Here is a 23,862-nt window from a genome sequence, read left to right on the forward strand (position 1 = left end):
GGGTGGGCAGGCCCAACTATGAAGGTTTCCTTGAATATCTCAGTGGATGTTAAATGGGACCACGGGGGCCTTATCTCCCCAACAAGATTTTAACTTCATCGAGGACAAGGACTGTGTCACAGACCTTTGCCACTCCACAGCACCCAGCCAGGATGATGCTCAAGAAATACCTGGGTTTTCTGGAAGAGATACTTGTGTTCTGTGGGAAAGGCTCACAACTTGTGAAGAATATTCTTATTGTCAGAGAGGCCAACTTTTTTTTTTTTCCGGTACGAGGGCCTCTCACTGTTGTGGCCTCTCCCGTTGCGGAGCACAGGCTCCGGACGCATGCAGGCTCAGCGGCCATGGCTCACGGGCCCAGCCGCTCCGCGGCATGTGGGATCCTTCCGGACCGGGGCACGAACCCGTGTCCCCTGCATCGGCAGGCGGACCCTCAACCACTACGCCACCAGAGAAGCCCCTGAGAGGCCAACTTTTATACTCTGTCCCTTGGATCCTGAGAGGCAGGACCAAGAAGGGGAATGCACTTGTGATCATGTAGACTTGTGAGCAAGGCCTCTGGTTGCATGTCAGAAGGGGAGAGGGAGACGCTTCTAGGGGAAAAGCTGAGGCATTGGGAAGACTGGGCCAATCTCTAGTTTGATCCTAGTTGGGGCTTTAGTTGCTGCCTTTGCTCAGGTGGTGGCCCCTCCACCATCTTACTCCCTAGCCATGGGAAAAGGATGTGCTGCATGCCTGGAGTCAACATGTCCCCACGGCCGGGTCCTTCTGCACACTGTCACCAGGCACAGGGATTCCAGCTGCCGTCACATTCTTTGCCAGGAGAGGAGACTCCAACTCAGCTATAGAAAAAAACCAGGCAAGGGGCTTCCCTGGTGGCGCAGTGGTTGGGAGTCCGCCTGCCGATGCAGGGGACGCGGGTTCGTGCCCCGGTCCGGCAGGATCCCACATGCCGCGGAGCGGCTGGGCCCGTGAGCCATGGCCACTGAGCCTGCGTGTCCGGAGCCTGTGCTCCGCAACGGGAGAGGCCACAGCAATGAGAGGCCCGCGTACCGAAAAAAAAACCAAACAAAAAACAGGCAAGGGACCTGGCCACTAAGGCCTTCTGCTCCCCAAACGGCAGGTTGACAAGTGCTGAGTCCAGAGCTGGTGAGGTCCAGGTCAGCCATGCCCTCGTGGTCAAAGGCCATCCACCCACCCCCCCCCCCGCATACCCCGTGATGAGAAACACCTGCTGCTTCTCAGCAGGGACCTCTACCTGGCATTCAGGGCCCTTAGAAATCTGGCACCCCTTTTTTGGTCATTCATAAGCCACCCCTACCCTCACAAATTGCCCGCTCTGGCCAAAGCAGGGAACTTGATGTCTTGTCCTTGTACAGCCTGGTTCCCCAAGACCACCTGCCCTTGGCAACATGGGCCCCTGCCTCCCCCCAGCCAGTCGTTCTCAGGACCCAGCGGTAGCATCACCTCCATGAAGCCTCCCCTTGCATGGACCACTCGCTGGTTACCAACACTATACAACCTCTTTTATGCTACCTTGTCTCATGGGCAAATCTTACATTTCAGTGAAATCCCCAAGGCAGAGAGCTTCTCACGTCCGTGTTCCCCTGGCAGCTCATACAAATGGACACTTGACAGACACCAGGGGCACGTGGATCAGTAAGTCGATGTCAGCGGGGGGTCAGGCTCTCCTTCCCTTTGATGCTTTCAGGGAAGGGCCTGCAGAGCTAAGGTGACTGAGCCACTGGACACATTTGGGGGCGACACAGCCCAGAAAAGAGGTAGCACCTAGCACCGCAAAACAGGAGATGGAGAGTAGTACAGCTCCAACCCTGCCCCGATGACATCTGTCCTGGACCCGCGTGCGCTGTTACCTTCCCGAGCTGGACAGCGAGGCCATCACGTGCTCTACTCACCCCATGGGATCCGTGTGACGGTCAAGTGAGATGCTGTATAGAAAGCGCCTGACAAGCATGGTACAGAGTAGTCGGCATTAGCTATCCACATGGAGGTGAAAAGAGCTCAGACAGGGGCCAACTCTTGGCCCTAGGGCGAAGGCTTTTATTTCCTTTCCTGGGAAGGGAGAGGGAGGGGAGCTTTCCCACACACCAACCTGAGGAAGGGGTGGGTGCGCCCCCCCGGAGGAGGGGGCTGGGAGAGCCGGAGCGTATCCACTAGCTGGCCCTGGGCTGCAGGGTGTGCCTGAGGTCACTGCCCTCGGGGTGACAGCTCCTGCAGGGCTGGAGGCACACGGAGGTATCTGCTGGTGTCCACGAAGGGGGAGGGGAGCAGGTGCCCTGAGCGAGGGAGCAGCGGGCGGGGCTGGAAGGCTCCACACCGACAGCTGCCCAGGATGGTAACTTTCACAAAGCCTGGCTGGTGTGACTCTTCTCCCGAGACGGGCCTCTGGGGCCCAAGCGGCATTGCTCACTCCGACGGCTGGCCCTTTAAATGTCCATCTCAAACTGTGACTCTTCACCTGGGGAGAGAAGAGACAGAGGGCCAGGTGAGCCACAGGCAAGTGGTAGCGCTGACATTCTAGAGGCCAAGAAGAGGCGTGGTTTCCCATTCTGCTGTTCCCACAAGGAGAGCAGGGCCAGGTTTGTGCTTCCAAGGAGAATGGAGAGAGGGCAGGACCAGGAATTCCTGGAAACACACGTCCAGCTGTGCTCCCTCCCCCAATCCCAAATGAAGCACAGAGACCACGTCTCCCCACAGGAGAGGTGACAGCCCTGAATTTTGTAATAAGAGTGAATGGCTCCTTGTGATTTGAAATAAATACAACTTCCCAAATGTTTCTTAAACGTAAGTCCTTTCTGAGCACATGTCCCAACTTCTGGTTTAGAAAGTGGTACCCTGACCTACTAGGCATGCATCCGATTCCCCACAGAACAGCCTGACCCTGCGATACAGAAGCTATTTGGGTAATTCAGCCACTCACTGCCCTTGTCCAACTCTTACCATTAAAATTTTCAAGTAATTCATGCTGCGGCAGCTTGTTTTTTTCTTTTTTTAAAAAATTAATTTATTTATTTGGCTGTGCGTGGTCTTAGTTGCGGCCCTCGGGATCTTCGTTGCCGTGTGAGGGATCTTTTAGCTGTGGCTTGCGGGATCTAGTTCCCTGACCAGGGATTGAACCCGGGCCCCCTGCACTGGGAGCGTGGAGTCTTAACCACTGGAGCGCCAGGGAATTCCCTTGTTTTCCTTTTTAATGGAACTGCCTCCTTCACAGTCTCCTGGCCAAGGCTGCTCCAAAGTTCCACAGGGCAGGATGTCTGCTGTGACGCCCAGAGGGGAACAACTACCCTCGTCTACCCACAAATATGTGGGTCCAAGGGCAGGAGCCCTGGCTTCTCATAGCCAGTTAAGCAAAATGGAAAATCACATCCCCCTCCTCCACTACACCCCATCCCAACAACCATGCAGACCACTAGGCTGTTACTGTGGGGTCAGAGCTGTCAGCCTGGGGCACTGCTGGGCTAACCTGCATTTGTTATGGGCCAGAGCAGTTCTAGAAACTGGGAGGGAAGAGGGTGTGCAAGTGCGGGCGACAGACAGCCTTCAGGTAGTGGTGACACAACCATTTCAGGTGTTGACAACCTCCATCCTCAACTACCAGTCTTTGGTTTAAGCAGGGGGACCGACCACGTGACTCTATCCCTCCTTCTCTCCATCCTGTAACAAAGGGCAGGGAACTGCGCTCTCTGTGCCCGAGTCCACCTCCCTTCCCTCCAAGGCTCTCCAAGTCTGAAGGCAAGGCAACTGGGGCCTGTCTTGGGAGGTGGGGTTCCCGAGTTAATAAAGAACCACATCCTGCAGGCGATGAGTTCTGGGGAGATGGGTTCTCTGCTGCTGTCCGCAGAGCCAGCCCAGCCTGAGGTCCCAGCTGCTTCCTGTCTGGGCTTGGTGTACCGCCTCTGCGTGAAGGGTCAGCGGCCTCCAGGCTGACTCAGGTTGTCTCCGAGTGCTTATGCTGCGTCCTCCACGTAGCGGGAGCGCACAGATGCTCCGGCCAGCCGGTCCCGATGCCACAAAGAGGGCATTCACACGCCTCTGTCGGGGTGGCTGCTCTGATCGCTTGGCAGGGGGTGTGGGGAACGGACACCAGGAAGGACCCAGCTACCCCATGTGGTACCTGCAGAAACAACTGGTTGCACTGTTTCTACCGTCTCCAGAATCCGCTATGGACACCCTAACAGAAGGCATCCCGGTTGCCTTTCTGATCCCACAGACATGTAATTTCCTAGAGGGTGAGGACGCGGTGACTTTGATGTCACCTCCTGCCCACAAATATCGCGGGTGGGTTCCGAGCATCACAGACACACGGCAGCACTTCAGGGACAGTTACACAAAGGTTATTAAAGTACTTATCGAAGTGGCTGCGCGATCCCCTGGCAAGCTCCCCACTAATGAGATTCTCTGAGGCCACATCGCCTTTCCTCCGGTTCCTGGGCCCCTTTCCCTGGGAAAGCTGGTTCCGATGAAAGCTCTACACTCCAGTCCCGACCCGCACCCTCTGGACTCTGGGCAGTTCCAAGCAGGAGTATCATTCCCCCTCCTGGAACTCCCCCTGAGCGGATGGGACCACTCGCATTCCCTTCCCCAGGGAGAGCCTGGCCGAGCCCGGCCACTCACCGCCCGCCGGCTTGTCCTCTGGGCTGCTGCTCAGGTGGTCCTGGCTGGCTTCTGTAGGGGGCTCATGACCCACAGGGCTAGTGACCCCGGGAATGGTGGGCAGGTCCCGCGGGGGCGTTTTGGTCACAGGTGAGTTCCGACACTCCATTAGGAACTTCCGGTCGTAGATGATCCTGGTACCTGGCAGGGGGCGGGGACATTGATAACGCCATGGCGGACCGCCCGCTCCCCGCCAGCCTGCTGTTTTCCCCCATGTCTTTGAGGTGTGGCTGCAGCGCAGGTGGCAGGTTTTCCTGCAAAAGCCCGGACGGAGGAGTGAGGCTTACTCATGCCTGGTTGCAGCCCAGGACCCTGCTGCTACCAAACTGCCCCGGCTCCCCGTCACACGGGCGATCCTGTGGCCACCTGACCGCATCCATCCTCCCCTGTGCTTGCTGCTCACAGCCCACCAACTCACTCCCAGACCCTGTGCTCGGTGTCGCCACTCACGACAATCACATCCGACAGCGGAGAAAGTGCGTTTTTTATGCATTTTTCAATTCTGTCCTTACAGCACCCTCGTGGGATATCCAGAATCTTTTAACTCCATTTTACAGAGGGGCAAAGAGAAAAATCAAGTGATCCCCCCAACCAGTAAAAAATGAGAACGCTTCCTGTCTGGACTCAAGCCCTCCCGCCCCACGCCGCTCTTCACTCAGCCCATCTCCCCTGAGACACCCCCACCCCCAGCATCCTTTACCTATCCGCTCCGATGCGTCCCTGCACTTCAGGGCTTCTACACAGGAGAGAGGGTGACTCTCCTTTCTCAAGTGTCACCCTAGGGTGAGGAACCATGGCTTATGATTCACTATCCTTAAAGCACCCAGGACCCCTCCTATGAGGGCAGCTGCCTGCGAGACTCCTTAAAAAGGGAGTGTTTTCTCAAGCAGAGGACCCAGGAGCCTGGAGGGAGGCCAGCTGATTCCTCAAACAAGAGTGAAGACTGAGAAGGTTACTCCCATTGGGCCCTTGTTTAATCCTGATTATCTCAGAAGCACCAGCGTGGTCCTAGTAACATAACACCTCCTGAACATTTGCTGACGGCTCCCTTCTCAACAGGAGCAGGCCCCAGGCTCCTAGCCATTACCAGGCAGAGGAATCTAGCCAGAATTTAAAACTGTCTTCTTGTCATTATGTTTCTTTTTATAGCTACCTTCTATTTACAGCAAGTGAGTCTGGTTTTTCCATATACAGTTGTGATATCAAGCTTCCTTTTAATAAATACAATAGGATATAATTGAATATGGTAATAGTACATGTTATATATTACATGATATATGTAATAATAAAAACTAAATTTAAAAGAGAAGGTGATATAAAAAGAAATATTAAATATATGTACAAGTAGAATGCAAAGTATGATAAAGACTGCAGAGGGGGGATTTCCCTTGTGGTGGAGTAGTTAAGAATCCGCTTGACCACTTAAGGGTTCGAGCCCTGGTCTGGGAAGATCCCACATGCCGCGGAGCAGCTAAGCCTGTGAGTCACAACTACTGAGACTGCGCTCTAGAGCCCGTGAGCCACAACTACTGGGCCCGTGTACCACAACTACTGAAGCCCACGCACGACGAGCCCGTGCTCCACAACAAGAGAAGCCACCGCAACGAGAAGCCCGCGCACTGCAATGAAGAGGAGCCCCCGCTCGCTACAACTAGAGAAAAGCCTGCGTGCAGCAACGAAGACCCAATGCAGCCCTTAATAAATAAATAAATAAGTAAATAAAAGACTGCAGATGAGGGAGAGGGATAAGTTAGGAGTTTGGGATTAACATATACATACTACTATATATAAAATAGATAACCAACAAGGGCCTACTGTACAGCACAGGAAACTATATTCAATGTCTTGTAATAACCTGTAATGGAAGAGAATCTGAAAAAGAATAGATTTATATATATATGTATTACATAACTGAATCACTGGGCTGTACACTTGAAACTAACACAACATTGTAAATCAGCTATATTCCAATGAAAAAATAAATCAATAAAGACTGCAGATGGATGGTGAATGGCCCCAGTTTAGAAACCAGGATGCAAGGACTTCAGGAATGCCCTTCCTTATCAACAGCCCTGAAATACGTCCCTCACTTAATGGCTCTACTGAGAGACATTCCAAGAGCTGAGATTCATTTCTCGATGTCGAGCAGTGCCTCTCTGTTAACCCTTGGAGCCAGGAGAGGGACCGGTTTGCATCTGAGCTCTGATGTGAGTTAATAAGACCGGGCTCCAGTGCTGAGGATGACCCGGGCTGCTGGAGAGCAGAGGATGGTGAGAGATACCCAAGGTGAACTCTGCCTCCTTGCTGAGTTGTCCCAGTCAGACTCGGGCCTGTCTAGATAGCCGCCCAGCCTTGCTCTCCTCTTCTGAGAGGCAGTATTGCTGAGGCTGACAGCCCTGCCCCTCATCACCAGCAAGACAAAAGCTCAGAGCTCACGTTTCCCAGGGGGAGGCGTGGACAGCAAAGCACACAGAACGGCGCTGTACGTTAGGCTCTGCTATCAACCAGCCGGGTGGCCCTGTGCACCTCACCCTCTGTGCCTGCCTCCGGCCCCCCGCCGTTCGGGCCTCACCTGTACCATGAAGGGCTGTGTGCCTATGAGCCCAGTGGGCTACAAATGGAGAACAACGGAGCCCTCTCCTTGAGGGAGGACGTCCTGGCTTCAGAGATGGGACCATTTTTCTGTTTCTTAGTTCTCACGGCCTGGCACTTTACTGCACGGCATGTGGAACTTCCCTGACCAGGGATCGAACCCGTGCCCCCTGCAGTGGAAGGGTGGAATCTTAACCATTGAACCACCAGGGAAGTCCATCATTTTTTTCCTTATTTTTATTGAAGTATAGTTGATTTACAATAGTGTGTTAGTTTCTGGTGTACAGCAAAGTGATTCAGTCACATATATATACACACACACATATACATACATACATATATATATATTCTTTTCATATTCTTTTCCATTATGGTTTATCACAGGATATTGAATACAGTTCCTTGTGCTATACAGTAGGACCTTTTTAATCTATTTTATATATAAGAGTTTATATCTGCTAATCCCAAACTCCTTAATACCACCTTGGCTTTTTTTGTTGGTTTGTTCACCACAGAGTAGGGAACTGACCCCATTGGAGTTGAACCTAAGAGCTGGAGATTCAATTGCCTCAAAAAAGAACTTGGAGGGCTTCCCTGGTGGCACAGTGGTTAAGAATCTGCCTGCCAATGCAGGGGACATGGGTTTGAGCCCTGGTCCGGGAAAGATCCCACATGCCATGGAACAACTAAGCCCGTACGCCACAACTACTGAGCCTGCACTCTAGAGCCCATGAGCCACAACTACTGAGCCCATGTGCCACAACTACTGAACCCCGCGGGCCTAGGGCCCATGCTCCACAACAAGAGAAGCGACCACAATGAGAAGCCTGCACATCACAACGAAGAGTAGCCCCCGCTCGCCGCAACTAGAGAAAGCGCGTGCAGCAACCAAGACCCAACGCAGACAAAAATAAACAGATAAAATAAATTAATTTAAAAAAAAAAAGAACTTGGAGGTCAGCAGCTTCTGGGAGGTTCTTTCAAGGTCACTAGCCCTCAACAATTTTTTAAACAAGTGTGGTAAAATAGAAATAACATAAAACTTACCATCTGAACTAATTTTAAAATGTACAGTTGAGTAGTGTAAGTACATCCGTGTGGTTGTACAACCCATCTCCAGGACTGTTTTCATCCTGCCAAACTGAAACTCTATCCAGGAAACAACTCCCCGCTCTCCCAGCCCCTGGCAACCACCACTCCACTTTCTGTCTCTCTGAGCTGGACTGCTCTAGGTGCTTCATATAAGTGGAATCATACAGTATTTGTCTTTTTGCAACTGGCTCGTTTCACTTAGCATAATGCCCTCAAGGTTCATCTACATGGTTGGACCCCATGTGGGAATTTCCTTCCATTTAGGGCTCAGTAACATTCAATTGTATGGCTATACCAATTGTGTTTATCCACAGACATTCGGGTTGCATCTACCTTTTGGTTATTGTGAATAATGCTACTAGGAACATGGGTGTGCAAATATCTTGAGACCCTCCTTTCAATTCTTCAGGGTACATACTCAGAAGTAGCCCCCAGCATTTGAAAAGTCAGTAATTACGCTTAAAAGAGAAAAAGAAATAAACAATGTGCCCTTTATCCTATGGCTAGTGCACTTATTTAAAAATAAAAATCCTCATTTCAGTTAATAAAATCCATAATCTAAATGCCAGCAGAGGTGGCACCCAAGACAGCCACCATCAGAACAATTCAGCCAGGGATGGAGGCTGTAGGATGGTAAACAGGGCGTTCAGAAAATCAGCTGACAAGGCATGGAGCCTGGGAGGGGAGGAGACCACAAAGCCACCACTGACTAATTTGGGGCTGGTGAAGGATAGGAGCTGGACATGAAGTTGCTTTGGCTTTTTAACCCTTTCTTCTTCCAACCCTTCATGGGATCCACCATCACACAGCTTCAGTGAACAGTGATCTTCTGGAAATTCCCTAAGCCTCCCACAGAAGACGCAAACTTTACAAAACACACACAGTCCCATACTGTCAAAAACAGGAAACCTTAGGTGACAAGGCTGCTGCTGTCTCCCGGAACTGGGGACGTGGCCTGCATTACGTGGACGGGAAGTGGGAACCAGCAGGGGATGCCACGGTCCCTGCGAGGCTGAGCGAGGTGCTGGTCAAGTGTGATCCTCTGGCGCATGTGGGTGTCACACTAGCCGGTGCCCACGTAACACTCTTTAGCTGAGGGCCTACTTCCTCTCCATGTAAGGGAAAATGACCCACCTCCACTAGGTTTCTATAAACAAAAGCTTTTGAGGATCTAGGCAGCTTCCAGCTGGTAGAGCCAAGACAGTGTTCCCTGCTGCTTCTCTCACAAGTCGTGCAAAACACCAAGAACAAGTAGAAGCACATGCTCCCACCTGGATGCAAAAGGGGTCCAACTGTTCTCCAAATCACGATACATGAAGACAGAAAGTGAATGGAGTTGTGGTTCTAACAGAGAGAAGGAAAGGGTGACAACTTAATGCAGGAAGGTGGCAGTGGAGGTTACAACAGGAAGCAAGCGGGGTCAGAACCCAGGAAGGTTCAGGAATTAGAGGCATCAAGGAAAATGGGGATGGGGACTGAGAACAGGGAGAGGTGCCACACATTCCTCACCCAGGAGGAGGGGTGACAGGGAAAATAAGTAAAGCTGATCTCCTGAACGGTGGCCTCAAATCCCCAGCCCTGCCCTGCCTCAGAATCAAGAGTAAAGATAAAGATCTGTAGAAACGGATTTTGGGAGGCGGGTACCCCAAATGCAAAAAACCAACTAGCCACTAGATTGAGTCCACCAGTCTCCACAACTCACAAGGGGTTTCTGGTCAGCTCTTAAGCACCTCACTCTTAAATATAAACAGTCAAATGTCTCCTTGCATTTCTGAAAAAAGCTCACAACATTTAATGAGAGATTCAAATAAACCAACAGGGACTTCCCTGGTGGTGCAGTGGTTAAGAATCTGCCTGCCAATGCAGGGGACACGGGTTCGAGCCCTGGTCCGGGAAGACTGCACATGCCGCGGAGCAACTAAGCCCACGTGCCACAACTACTAAGCCTGCACTCTGGAGCCCATGAGCTACAAATACTGAGCCCGCGCTCTAGAGCCCACAAGCTACAACTACTGAGCCCGCGCGCTCTAGAGCCCACGAGCTACAAATACCGAGCCTGTGCTCTAGAGCCTGCGAGCCACAACTATGGAGCCCACACGCCGCCACTACTGAAGCCCGTGTGCTCTAGGGCCCATGCTCCGCTATGAGAAGCCACTGCAATGAGAAGCCTGTGCACCTCAACGAAGAGTAGCCCCTGCTCACCGCAACTAGAGAAAGCCTGCACGCAGCAATCAAAAACAAAACAAAACAAATCAAAACCAACAGGAGGAAACAGATAATAAAGGGAGCAGAAGACAAAAAGATAACCAATTAGAGATAGTACCCAAATCCTGGATAATAGGAAGTCAAGAAAGAGAGAAAAGAAAATTTGATCAAAAGAATTTACTTAAATAGAAAAAAAGAAAAGAGACTTTTCCTGAATTGAGAGATGTCTTTTTTCTTTTTTTTTTAAATCAGTTTACTGTTTTTATTTTTTTAATTTTTATTTATTTTTTTTTTGGCTGCATTGGGTCTTCGTTGCTGTGTGTGGGCTTTCTCTAGTTGTGGTGAGTGGCAGCTACTCTTCATTGAGGTGTGTGGGCTTCTCATTGTGGTGGCTTCTTTTGATGCAGAGCACGGACTCTAGGCGCGCCAGCTTCAGTAGCTGTGGCGTGCGGGCTCAGTAGTTGTGGCTTGCGGGCTCTACAGCACAGGCTCAGTAGTTGTGGCTTGTGGGCTTAGTTGCTCTGCGGCATGTGGGATTTTCCCAGACCAGGGCTCGAACCCGTGTCCCATGCCTTGGCAGGCGATTCTTTTTTTTTTTTTTTTTTTTCGCAGTACTTGGGCCTCTCACTGTTGTGGCCTCTCCTGTCGCGGAGCACAGGCTCCAGACGCGCAGGCTCAGCGGCCATGGCTCATGGGCCCAGTCACTCCGCGGCATGTGGGATCTTCCCGGACCGGGACACGAACCCGTGTCCCCTACATCGGCAGGCGGACTCTCAACCACTGCGCCGCCAGGGAAGCCCTGGCAGGCGATTCTTAATCACTGCGCCACCAGGGAAGTCCCTGTCTACTTTTTTAAAAATAAATTTATTTATTTACTTGTTTATCTATCTATCTACTTATTTTTGGCTACATTGAGTCTTCGTTGCTGCACGCACGCTTTCTCTAGTTGCAGCGAGCGGGGGCTACTCTTCCTTGCAGTGTGCAGGTTTCTCATTGTGGTGGCTTCTTGTTACGGAACATGGGCTCTGAGCGCGCGGGCTTCAGTAGTTGTGGCATGCGGGCTCAATAGTTCTGGCACATGGGCTTAGTTGCTCTGCAGCATGTGGGATCTTCCAGGACCAGGGCTTGAACCTGTGTCCCCTGCATTGGCAGGCGGATTCTTAACCACTGAGCCACCAGGGAAGTCCTATAACTTTATATATATACAACTTTGATTTTTTTTTTTAAACTAAGGGACAGGTTAAATAAGTTATGGATCAGACCTACAATGCAATGCTGTGCAGGTACTATTTGGAATAAGAAAAGTGTACACTGTCCACAGTATTTCATGAAAACGTCACAGAACTATATTTTGTATTTGGTTATCTCTGGGGGTGAGATAAGGATTAAGGCAAAGAAAACATCTTTTACACTGAACTTTTTTTTTTAATACAAAACTGTAATAAGGATATAGGGATATTAAGCAAACAAATAAATAAGGATATAAGGTCAGAATCTCCTTTCCTAGTAAGTCAAGTTAAAACTGCCGTGGCTGGAACAAGATAGCCTCCCCACCTCATGAAAGCCCAGGGGGCTCTCTGCTGGGCTGGGGAAGGAGTGGTAAGCTCACTCCTCCAGCACCTCCAGGCCATGTGTACCAGCCCCGTCCACGCTAGACTTTAACTCCAGAACTGTATTCAAGGATCAGAAGTGTTAACACTCACCCACAAAATTGCCGGTCTTTGCTCAGTCCCATGCCCTGAGAATAGGTGTGCTGGGTCGGTCGTGTATTCACTCACTGAACCCCTTTGTTTGTTTGTTTTTGGGCCGCGCCATGGGGCTTGCGGGGATCTTAGTTCTCCGACCAGGGATCAAACCTGTGCCCCCTGCAGTGGAAGCGCTGAGTCCTAACCACTGGACCGCCAGGGAAAAGTCCCTCACTGAACCCCTTTGGACCACAGTAGGCCAGATGTGAGGGATGTAAGGGACCGTTAGATATAGGAACAGCTCCCTGATCTCAGACACACACTTAGTCGGAGGAGAAAGACCTGGAAACAAACGATTACTGTCAAGTGTGTGGAGTCTAAAAATGGAGGCATAGGTGGGGATCACAGAGGGACAGGGAGAGACCTACCCCGTGTGTACTGCTGGCAACAGAGAATCCAAGCCCCCTGACCCTAACCCCCTGAGCCAGAGAATCATCCAAATCACCCCAATTCTGCACTGCCCCGAACTGGGGGTTGGTCCATGGGCGACTCAGATGGGAGGTACTGGAGGTGCAGAGCAGGGGAATCCAGAACCTGCCACCCTGCAGGGCTGGGGGGAGAAGAGAGGCGGACCACCCCCACCCCCATCACACTTCCAACCGTTTGTGTAGCTGGGATCCTGTTGGGTGCTGGGAGAGAGTTCAAGGTTGGGTCTCGAACTACATATAGAGAATAACTGAGGCTGCCTTCTAACTGAAAGCCCATTCAAATGCATCGCCGTAAGTCCAGCGGGCTGCCAGAGTTCCCAGCTATGGAGAGAAAGGGTGGGAACAACACTGGAGTAGGGGTTGGTGGGAGAGAATACAGCGCTGCTCTTCCTACAGCCTGGTGGTCAGAGACCCAGCTCTCCCACTTGCTGGCTGTACCCACTCTGGGCGTTATTGCTCCACGTCTCTGTGCCTCGATTTCTTCCTCTGTAGAATGGGGATGATGGTGGTGACGACAGTGCAACTTCACAGGGTCACTGCGTGGGGCAGCACAGTGGCTGACACAAAGTAAGCCCTAAACAAACCAAACCCTAGCTAGTACCATGGCCAGTGTGGCTTCAGGTGACATACTTTACCCTTTAATCAGTCCCATCCACACCAGGGATCAGTTGTATGGGGGCCAAAACAAAGAAACACAAAGAACTGGGACAAATCAGAGGGAAGGCAAGCAACCCTGCGAAGAGACTTGTGGGGAAAGGGCAAGGGTGGAGATGGGGGAGGGTAAAGGCGTCCTCCATCCTTTTTTGGTCCACAGAAACATGCTTCAAGAACCACCACAAGGTGACTTCCCTGGGGGCGCAGTGGGTAAGACTCCGTGCTCCCAACACAGGCGGCTGGGGTTCGATCCCTGGTAAGGGAACTAGATCCCACATGCATGCCGCCACTAAGAGTTTGCAAGCCGCAACTAAGGAGCCCACCTGCCACAACTAAGGAGCCCACGGGCCGCAACCAAGGAGCCCGCCTGCCATAACTAAGACCCGGCACAACCAAATAAATAAATAAATAATTTAATTTAAAAACAGCAACAGAAACAACAACAAAAAAAACACCACAAGGGGACTTCCCTGGCGGTCCAGTGGTTAAGACTCTGCGCTTCCACTGCAGGGGCCGTGGGTTGGATCCCCGGTGGGGGAACTAAGATCCCATGTGCTGTACAGTGTGGCCAAAAAATTAAAAAGAACCATGGCATGTTTGATAACTGGTGTCATCTGGGACTTTAAACTCCTTATGTGCACCAAATGCAAGAATGGCATTTTTTCTCCAGGCAAGTTTTGGGGTGAGGACAGCTTGTTTGAACATATAAAGCAAGGCAGACCTTCCCTAGGGTCTGGTTTCCTCACCGGTAAACAAGGGCTTGTTCTGGGCTCATTCTAACTATTTTTAAAGCACCAACCCCGTGCCAGGATTTAGAGGTAATCTCTCAGGTCTGTTTCAGCTCTGACACCAACCGTTTATTTTTAGGATCTCCTTGTGGGCAGGTGCTTTTCAAGTGTAACTAGCTCGGGGCCGGGGACACAGCAGTTCTGGGCTCAAACCCGGGTGTGCCACACACCAGCCCTCATCTCCCAGTCCCAGCTTCATTCCACAGCTCGGTGCCAACAAGACCCGCACCTCCCAGGAGTGGCCTGAAGATCACATCACCACGTGAGCCCTGTCTGCCTGTGGGCAGAGGGGCGGCGCTCAGAGCCTGACCTGCTAGGTCTCCACGGCCCCCTCGACCCCCAGGAGGGAAACACATTGTCCTCGACTCGCAGACAGGAAACTGAGGCTCAGAAAGGCCGGCCCCTCGCAGCCATCCTGAGGCAGACACAGTCCATGTCACCTCCGACCCTAAACACCAGCCTCGGTTTATAACGAGCAGGGCAGTGGGGCCACCGCACCGGCCACTGGGGAAGTCGCAGGGGTCTCCAGATTTCTGCCTCCTTTCCCGCCTGTTTGGCCAGAACAGGACATTCCCTGGGAGGGAGGCCTCCTAGATTCCTTCTTCATCCCCTGCCCCCCCTGTGGTCTCGCCCTCCCCTCGGGGCCAAGCCGCGTCTGGTAGCGGCGGCTCCTGTAAGTTGAGACGCTGGTCCCTCGCTCTCCCCGGGCCTCCCAGGCAGAAGCGCTCCTCCCCAGGACGTGAGGCCCAACAAGAGTACAAGCGCGGAATTCCTAGAACTGCTGTTCCCCTTCCAGGGGCGGGAGAGCATTTCACAACACGGTCAGGCGGAGGGCCGGACGCCTGTGCTCGGACGCGGGCCAGCCTCCCGGGAGCCACGCACTCGGATGAGCTTCCAGCCGGCTCACCGGCGGTGCCCCGACGACCGGGAGGCACAGCTGCAGCCACGCGGGCCCGCAGGGCTCTCCCTCCCTGTCCTTGCCTGGGCGGCTGTTCTTGCTGGGCAGTCTGCTTGGCAAGCAAAGCCGACCGGTCTGGGAGAGAATCTTGGTAGAGAAGTAGAAGAGCAGGCTCCCTCCAAGCCTCCCCTTCACGTCTGGCCCCGCCAGCTCTGCAGAGAGAACCAAGATGCCCATGTTCTCAAGGGTCAAGGGGTCTTATGAAGGTCCTGGAGTAACAAAGGTGCCACCAGCGAGTGGCAAAGGGCCCCCCCTTCAGGCCCCATGAGGGAATAGGCCAGTTGATTCGAAAATTAAGCAGAAGGGACAAGGCTTTTACAGGGACATTCAGAACAAAATAGTTGAATGAATTCTTCTGGGCGGGCCCAGCTCCTCCCCGTTCCCTGTGCACCTGGCAGAGCCAGGTAAGGCTGCCTCTGAAACTCACTACCAACAGGGGAGTGCCCGTCTGAAATGCCCCACCCCTGTTGTTGCTGGAAATGGGAGGGGCCCTGTTTTTTGTGAATGGCACCCCCCAAATTCACATGCAGAAGCCCCAACCCCTAGTACCTCAGTGTAACCCTAATTGGAGAGAAGGTCTTTTAAACAGGCCATTATGTTAAAATGAGGCCATTGGGTAGGGGCCCTAAAACAACATGCTGGTGTCCTTGTAAGAGGAGAGAGAGATTCCACAGAAGAAGGACACCCACCAGGTGCAGAGGCAGCAAGAGGGCTGCGGTCTGCAAGCCAAGGACAGGGCCTCAGGAGAAACCAAGCCTGCCGGCACTTTGATCTTGGACTTCCAGCTTCCAGACCAAGGAGAAAATAAACTTGTTGTTTAAACTACCCAGTCTGTGGATTTTGTTACGGGAGCCCTAGCAAATTAATATAGGCCCACTTTCCCCTTTTGTTCAGAAGAGCAGAAGAGAGAAGCCCAGGGCTTCCCTGGTGGCACAGTGGTTAAGAATCCGCCTGCCAATGCAGGGGACACGGGTTCGAGCCCTGGTCTGGGAAGATCCCACATGCCACGGAGCAACTAAGCCCGTGTGCCACAACTACTGAGCCTGTGCTCTAGAGCCCGTGAGCCACAACTACTGAGCCCCCATGCTGCAACTAATGAAGCCCACGTGTCTAGAGCCCGTGCTCTGCAACAGGAGAAGCCACCACAATGAGAAGCCCGCTCACCTCAGCGAACAGTAGCTCCCGCACCGCAGGCAGAGAAAGCCCGCGTGGAGCAACAAAGACCCAACACAGCCAAAAATAATAATAATAATAAAATAAAATAGATTTAAAAAAATTTTTTAAATAAAATAAAACCCAAGTCTGCTTCCTTTGTGAAGTCTCCCTGCCACTCCCCAGAGCCCTTTTAAAAAAAAAAAATAGAGAGAGAGAAGCCCACTTATACGCACCCACTCTTTAAGGCAAGAGACCCAGTTCTTCACCTGCACACCGTGTGCCTCACCAGGCGTGTGCTGACTGTGAACCCGCCTGCACCCCCAGTAGTCTCCCTCCCACCCACCTGTGGACTGCTGGGCTCAGACACCTGACATCATCCTCTTGCCAGTATTCCAGAAAGTCAAGGATGTTCAAATGCGAGTGCTGAGCAGGGCTGGGCAAGCACGGGCTCCTCTGAAGGGTGTACCCAAAGCCCGGCTGCTTGAAAGGGAAAGAGGTAGGCTGGGCGGCAGTTAGTAAGAGAAGGCATGACACCAAGTGAATGTATGGCCCAGTGGCCTGGCACCATGGCCATCTGTATGGTTTGCGTTCTGGAGCTGGACAGAAGGGCTTGAAAATGGGGCATGGGATCTATGACTCAATATTATCAGGAAGGTGTCCTCTGTTCTTAAACCAACAGTCAATACACAGGCTTGTGATTCCTGTCTGCTTCTACACCTGGCCCTGGCTCTGCTGGCTACACAGCAGGACGGGCAGTTAAGTCTCCTTAAAGGACTGTTCTTTGAGGCTTGGCCCTTGTGGAACATCGTCTAAAAGTGTGGTCCACATAAATCCTCCAATCCCTGTTTGCACATGCAGCTTCCCTCATTCAAAGGAGTTATTTTCCCCTCTCGTTGAATCTGGGCTAGCCTGCAGCTTGCCTTGACTGACAGAATACCATGTCAGTGACATTATGTGACTTCTGAGCCTAGGCCTTAAGAGGCCTTGCAAACTGCCATGTAAATAAGCCCACATTCTGAATGATGTGAGACCACGAGGACAGAAAGAGAGCCCAACTTTCCAGCTGTCCCCAGCAATGCCCAGACAGGTGGCTAAGGCCATCTTGGACCTTCCAGCCCAGGGCAATCCAGCTGCCAACTGTATGCAGAAGTAGCTCAGGCAAGATGATCAAAAAATGCCCAACTGGCCCAAAGAATGAAGAGAAATAACAGATTGTAGTTGTTGTTGAAGTTACTAAGTTTGGGGATGGCTTGTTATACAGCAGTAGCTAACTGATACAGCCATTCTCATCAAGGCAAGTATCTCTGGGTCTAGTATCTGAGCTCTCCCCATGAACCTTCATGGGCATAAGCAATGGGGTTACAAGGCCCATGTCTTGAGCATCCAAATGCCATGGATAGATGTCACCTATTTCCACCTAGTCAGCAATACTGGCTGCAAACAAGTAAATAAAGAGCAGCAATCCTAGTGTCTAAGACCTGGGCCCCAATACTGACTTGCTCAGTATAAAAAGTCACTTCCTTCCACTTTCTGCTCCATAATGATTGGGAATAATACTGGGATAAGTGGGAAAGTTCAGAGAAAGTTAGCTTCTGCCTCTGGGACTTTCCAAGATAAATAACTATACCTGTAACTGAAAGGACAGAAAAGAAAATTCTAAATATTCTTACTAAGCCAGCTCAGACCCAGGCCTGGTGGTAGAGACACTAGGTTACCCTGAGAATGCTTTCACTGCAGGAGTCTTTTCAACCCTTCACCTTCTAGACATCACACGTAGCTGGTGGCACTGCAAAATAAGCCGTCTCTGAAAGAACTTCCTATCTAACCTAGGGAACAAACACGTAAACAAATACACATGATTCACTGTTATGAATCATAAAGCAGGAAGAATGCTGGCATGGATCTCAGTAAGATGAGAAAGTAACAGATTTTTCCTTTGTTTGTTTGAACACACAAGGATCTATGCACACAAATGAATACCTTTTGTCCGTTTCACCTTAAGAAGCAATCCTTTTTTCAGTAATGCTGCCCTTTCCTAATTCCTCTTCCAGGAACGACATCAAATAACGACCTGACAAGCAAACGCCTCACTACTTTATACCAAGAGAACAATATGGTACCATCCTGCTGGCCCTTTCACCAAACGTGGTAATGAAGGACTTCTTTGCTCTTTCAGGAAAAAACAAAAAAACTCCTTTTTCAAATAATGAGGCCCTGCCACCTTTGAGGAAAAAAATACATAAGCTTCTGAAGGCAATTCAAATCCAACAGCTGTGTCTGCATTGTTAGAATGTAAGGCCTACCAGGCCGACTACTTAGAGCGGGCAATTCTCACTTAATATCATACAGGTTCTCAGGGGTGGCGTGGGGTGTCTGTCTAATTGCTTCAGTCTATAGATAAAACGCTGATGCTTATAATTCTATTTCAGGTGTGACTTCATCTTTCTAACTTGCAACGCAAGCCCTCGAGGTCACACTGTCTTCCCATGCCATAAAGGCCTTAAGAACAGGGAGGCCATGGGCATTGGAGGGAGTCTGGGATGCTCTACACCAGGGTCCTCGTCAAAGTCTTTAATGAGGCACGTAGTGTGGAATGTTCCAAACGCTTTAAAAGGAAGCTCAGGCCAGTGTAAAAGGAGGCCCATTACAGTTCCCTCCTTGCCTTAATGTCAAGTTCTTTTAACCTGTAATAAAGAGATAATGTGGACTTCCCTGGTGGCGCAGTGGTTAAGAATCCGCCTGCTAATGCAGGGGACACGGGTTCGATCCCTGATCAAGGAAGATCCCACATGCCACGGAGCAACTAAGCCCGTGCGCCACAACTACTGAGCCTGTGCTCTAGAGCCCGCGAGCCACAACTACTGAGCCCGCGTGCCACAACTACTGAAGCCCGCGTGCTTAGAGTCCGTGGTCCGCAACAAGAGAAGCCACCTCAATGAAAAGCCAGCGCGCCACAACGAAGAGTAGCCCCTGCTCACCGCAACTAGAGAAAGCCCGCGCACAGCAACGAAGACCTAACGCAGACAAAAATAAATAAATAAAATAAAATAATTTATTTTTTAAAAAAAAGAGACAATGTGACTAAGGTCTGGGGACACTGGCTGTACCCCAGCTTCAGTGCCCAGCCCACCTCCCCATCTTCCCGGCACTGTCTGTTCCACAGCCAGACCTGGGAGCTGCCCTAAGGTAAGCTTCCTGGGCACAGACTTTGTTTGTCTAACCAAATAGGGTGCCAGTAACACCTGTAGTCCTACCTGCGTACCTCTGATTAACCTTATCCAGGTCCGGGACTTAGGTATGACTACCACCCAAGCAATAACCCCTATAGCTTTGGGGTCAAACATCCAATAAGGAACTGGGAACGTAGAGGTTGGTGGGGGAAGGGTGGATGAAGGTATCTGACCCACTCAAAGGTTCTGCTGGTTTATGGTGTTACTGGAGATTTTTAAGACTTCACAGATATAGAGAACAGACTTGTTGCTAAGGGAAAGGGGTGGTGGGGAAGGGAAGGATTGGGAGTTTGGGATTAGCAGATGCAAACTATTCTAATATATATAGAATGGATAAACTACAAGGTCCTACTGTATAGCACAGGGAACTATATTCAGTATGCTGTGATAAACCCTAATGGAGGGACTTCCCTGGCAGTCCAGTGAATAGGACTCTGTGCTTCCAAGGCAGGGGGCACAGGTTCGATCCTTGGTCAGGGAACAGGTTCGATCCCTGGTCAGGGAACTAAGGTCCCTCATGCCGCAGAGCGTGGCCAAAAAAGAAAAAAAAAAAAAAAAAAAAACCCTAATGGAAAAGAATATGAAAAGGAATATATATGTATAACTGAATCACTTTGCTGTACAGTGAAATTAACACATTGTAAATCAACTATACTTCAATAAAATTAAAAAAAAAAAAAACCCACAAGACTCCACAGACTCAAATATTCATCTGTGACACTCCCTGAAGTAAATTTCTCTTAAGTTCTCCAGATACCTAACTTCAGATCAGTGACTCAGCCTGTGTGGGGTTAATGACCATGGAAAGCAAAGTGAGTCACAGGCATGGAAATGGCTCAGGTCACCTGCTCTCATTCTGCCCCAGGGACAGACACTGCAGTGCTCTTCCCAGCAAGAGTGACCGGCAGACACTTTACTCCAGTAGTTCCTGACACTTCCCACCCAGGAAGACTCTGTCAAAAGCCTGGCTCGGGCTTCTCTGGTGGCGCAGTGGTTGAGAGTCCGCCTGCCGATGCAGGGGACGCGGGTTCGTGCCCCAGTCTGGGAGGATCCCACATGCCGCGGAGCGGCTGGGCCCATGAGCCATGGCCGCTGAGCCTGCGCGTCCGGAGCCTGTGCTCCGCAAAGGGAGAGGCCACAACAGTGAGAGACCCGCTTACCGCAAAAAAAAAAAAAAAAAGAAAAAAAAGCCTGGCTCTCCAGACCCTGGTTTAAAGATGGATGCCAAACCCAACCTCAAGAGAAGTTTACCTGGATAGAAGCATCACTTTTGGTCAGACCGCAGAGGACTGAAACGGTGAGGGCTGTCACATTCCACTAATTCCTGGGTACTCGGAGTGTGGTACTTACACCAATCACTGGGAGCTAGTTAGATGACCCAGCAATCCCACTACTGGGCATATACCCTGAGAAAACCATAATTCAAAAAGAGTCATTGAACCAAAATGTTCATTGCAGCTCTATTTACAATAGCCCGGAGATGGAAACAACCTAAGTGTCCATCATGGGATGAATGGATAAAGAAGATGTGGCACATATATACAATGGAATATTACTCAGCCATAAAAAGAAATGAAATTGAGCTATTTGTAATGAGGTGGATAGACCTAGAGTCTGTCATACAGAGTGAAGTAAGTCAGAAGGAGAAAGACAAATACTGTAAGCTAACACATATATATGGAATTTAAGGGAAAAAATGTCATGAAGAACCTAGGGGTAAGACAGGAATAAAGACGCAGCCCTACTGGAGAACGGACTTGAGGATATGCGGAGGGGGAAGGGTAAGCTGTGACAAAGCGAGAGAGGCATGGACACATATACACTACCAAACGTAAGGTAGATAGCTAGCGGGAAGCAGCCGCATAGCACAGGGAGATCAGCTCGGTGCTTTGTGACCGCCTGGAGGGGTGGGATAGGGAGGGTGGGAGGGAGGGAGACGCAAGAGGGAAGAGATATGGGAACATATGTATATGTATAACTGATTCACTTTGTTATAAAGCAGAAACTAACACACCATTGTAAAGCAATTATACTCCAATAAAGATTTAAAAAACACACCATTGTAAAGCAATTATACTCCAATAAAGATTTAAAAAAAAAAAAAAAGAAAAAGAAATGCAGAATCTTAGGCCCGACCGCAAACCTACAGAATCATAATCTGCATTGAAATGAGGTCCCCAGGTAATTCGTACGCACATCGAAGACTGAGAAACAGCACTCCAGACTGAAGCAGAAGGGGGCCAGGAATGACCTTTTCCCATTAGGTCAAGCTCCTCTGCCCTGGGCAAAGGGGCGGCAAAGGGTTGGGCTGAAGTGGGCTTTGGAGGAAGACTCCACAACTTGGCTGAGGCAGAGGCAAGCCTGGATCCTCCAGGTTATGGGCTGTGAGCTGTGCCTCCCCGGCTGGACACCCCAGACAAGAAAGACCTGGCTTTAGGCTCTGGGCACTGCTAGCTTCCTTCCTGTTGGCCTCAGAAACGAAGTTACACTCTGATGCCCCTTCTTCTCTCTCTCAACTGAAGACCTTCGAAAGGAGGAAGATTGGCTGAGGTCTGCCCCAAAGCCCTATTTCCCAGTGCAAAGTGAGAAGTGGGAGCTCCCTATCAACGGCACCCTTGGCTATTGCTCCAATCCGACCCACCCCATCTAGCAACAAAGCTTCAAAATCGGGCCACCTGAGCCTCAGGCCTGCCTCAGTGCCCACCCCGAACAGATCAAGCACAGGTTCACACCCTCACTTGAAGGAGCCCCAAAACTGTCCAGAAAAGTCCAGGTAGGCACATCATGACACAGAAAAAGCAGAACAGCATGGACTATATAAGTTCCAGCATGGAAAGAGAACTTGAGTCAAAGAGGGGTAGCAAGGGTTGCTGGGAACTTTTCCTCGGATCGTTTTTAATAGATGAGGCAGCATTTCTCCCCTCTATGCTTGGCTGCTATTTCTTCTTCAGTCTGTGGAAACGGTGTGACACTGCACAGTGGGCACGTATTTGGGGCCTCAGTACCGCGTTCCATAGAATAAGGCGGCACCGTTGTACAAGAACGTCTAAGATCGCTAACAGCTCTAACATTGTATGTTTTGGATCAAACAGCTCCGGACCTCGGATCTGGCAGTGGTCGCTGGTGGCGGGACAGCTGCCTGAGAAAATAAGCATGTGGCCCCGACGCTGGCAGGCGACGAGGCTGCAGCCCCGCCCGCGCACGTCCGTCCCCACCCGTGGGTCTCAGCGGAGCGCCAGAATCTGCGGCGGTTTTCGAGTAGTTTGGGAAGGAGCGGTGGAAGAGGGTGGAAGAGGAGGGGGGAAGGGCAGAAGCGGGTGAAAACAGCGCGAGGACGAGAGGGAAGTGGTGAGCACGAGGGTTTCATCATGCAAACGCGCGGGCAGGTTTCATCAGCGCCCGTGCGCCGGGACTCCGGGACTGGAAGGGAACGCCAGGCTCCCGAGGACAGCCCAAGGCGGGCCCCCACCCGCGCCAGCTCAGCTTCCTCTTCCTCATCCATTCTCAGGGAGGTCACACGGTTCCCTCCCCTCCCCCCTGGGCAGAAGAACGTGTTTTTCTGCACAGCGCGGCCCGCGGCCCCAAGTCCCTTCGCTGAGAACCACACGCGTAAAAGGGCGATCTGCCACCCGTGTCGTCGAGGCACTGCTGGAGCAGGCGAGCACCCTCAGCCCAAAGCTGGGGGTGCCTCGGGAAGGAAAAAGGGCTCTGCAAGAGGCAGTGACGCCAACAACCTGTTCCATAAAAACCCCAGGCCCGGCCTCTTCTTGGTTCGTGGGTCACCCTGACCCCACCCTATTCCGCCTCAAAACTGCCCCCAGCACCCACAAGGGGCAGCACACCTTAGCATGTGCCAGTCCTGGAAGCGTGCGTTTGTTTGGGTGAGAGGACTCAGCTGTCTCTCCCAGAAAGAAGGAAACTAATGTGGTGGCATTTGCAGCCGCGGCTCTGGAGTTCGCACCCAGAGAGCGGTCTATTGAAGGCGGCCCCCTGTGCGCTCCCTGTGGCCACCTCCGTGACCCTCACCGCCTCCCTGATGCCCCGTATCCGTTCTTCCCAGTCGCCGCGCCCCGGAGCCAGGTCGCCACGTCCAGCTGGCGGTTACCGAGCCCTCGAGCTCCGCCCAGTCCGTTCTCCACACCGCCCGCACCCAGAGCGGGAGCGCGGCGACCCCCGAGCCCGTGCCTACCTCCCGGGGTGGTACTGAAGAGTGTGCCGCCGGGGGTGGTGCTGTAGTCCCCGGGCGGCAGGTGCACGCCGTCGCTGAGGACCACCCGGCGAGTGGCGGGGATGGCCCGGCTTGGGGTCTGGCTGCAGCTGCTGCCGCTGGACATGGTCTCC

At 51.7% G+C, this 23,862-nt stretch overlaps 1 protein-coding gene across 1 annotated transcript; it reads right to left on the minus strand.

Moving 5' to 3' along the window:
* Window positions 1-2,353: 2,353 nt before the first annotated feature.
* Window positions 2,354-23,859, minus strand: EIF4EBP1 (eukaryotic translation initiation factor 4E binding protein 1). Its single transcript, XM_065899968.1, has 3 exons — window positions 23,711-23,859; window positions 4,636-4,815; window positions 2,354-2,479 (listed from the first exon to the last, which is right to left on the minus strand). Exons 1-3 carry the CDS (start codon window positions 23,853-23,855, stop codon window positions 2,448-2,450), a joined length of 357 nt encoding a protein of 118 aa, XP_065756040.1. The 5' UTR covers window positions 23,856-23,859; the 3' UTR covers window positions 2,354-2,447.
* Window positions 23,860-23,862: the final 3 nt, after the last annotated feature.

This window comes from Phocoena phocoena, chromosome 21 (assembly GCF_963924675.1).
Source record: "Phocoena phocoena chromosome 21, mPhoPho1.1, whole genome shotgun sequence".
NCBI classification, from domain to species: Eukaryota; Metazoa; Chordata; class Mammalia; order Artiodactyla; family Phocoenidae; genus Phocoena; species Phocoena phocoena.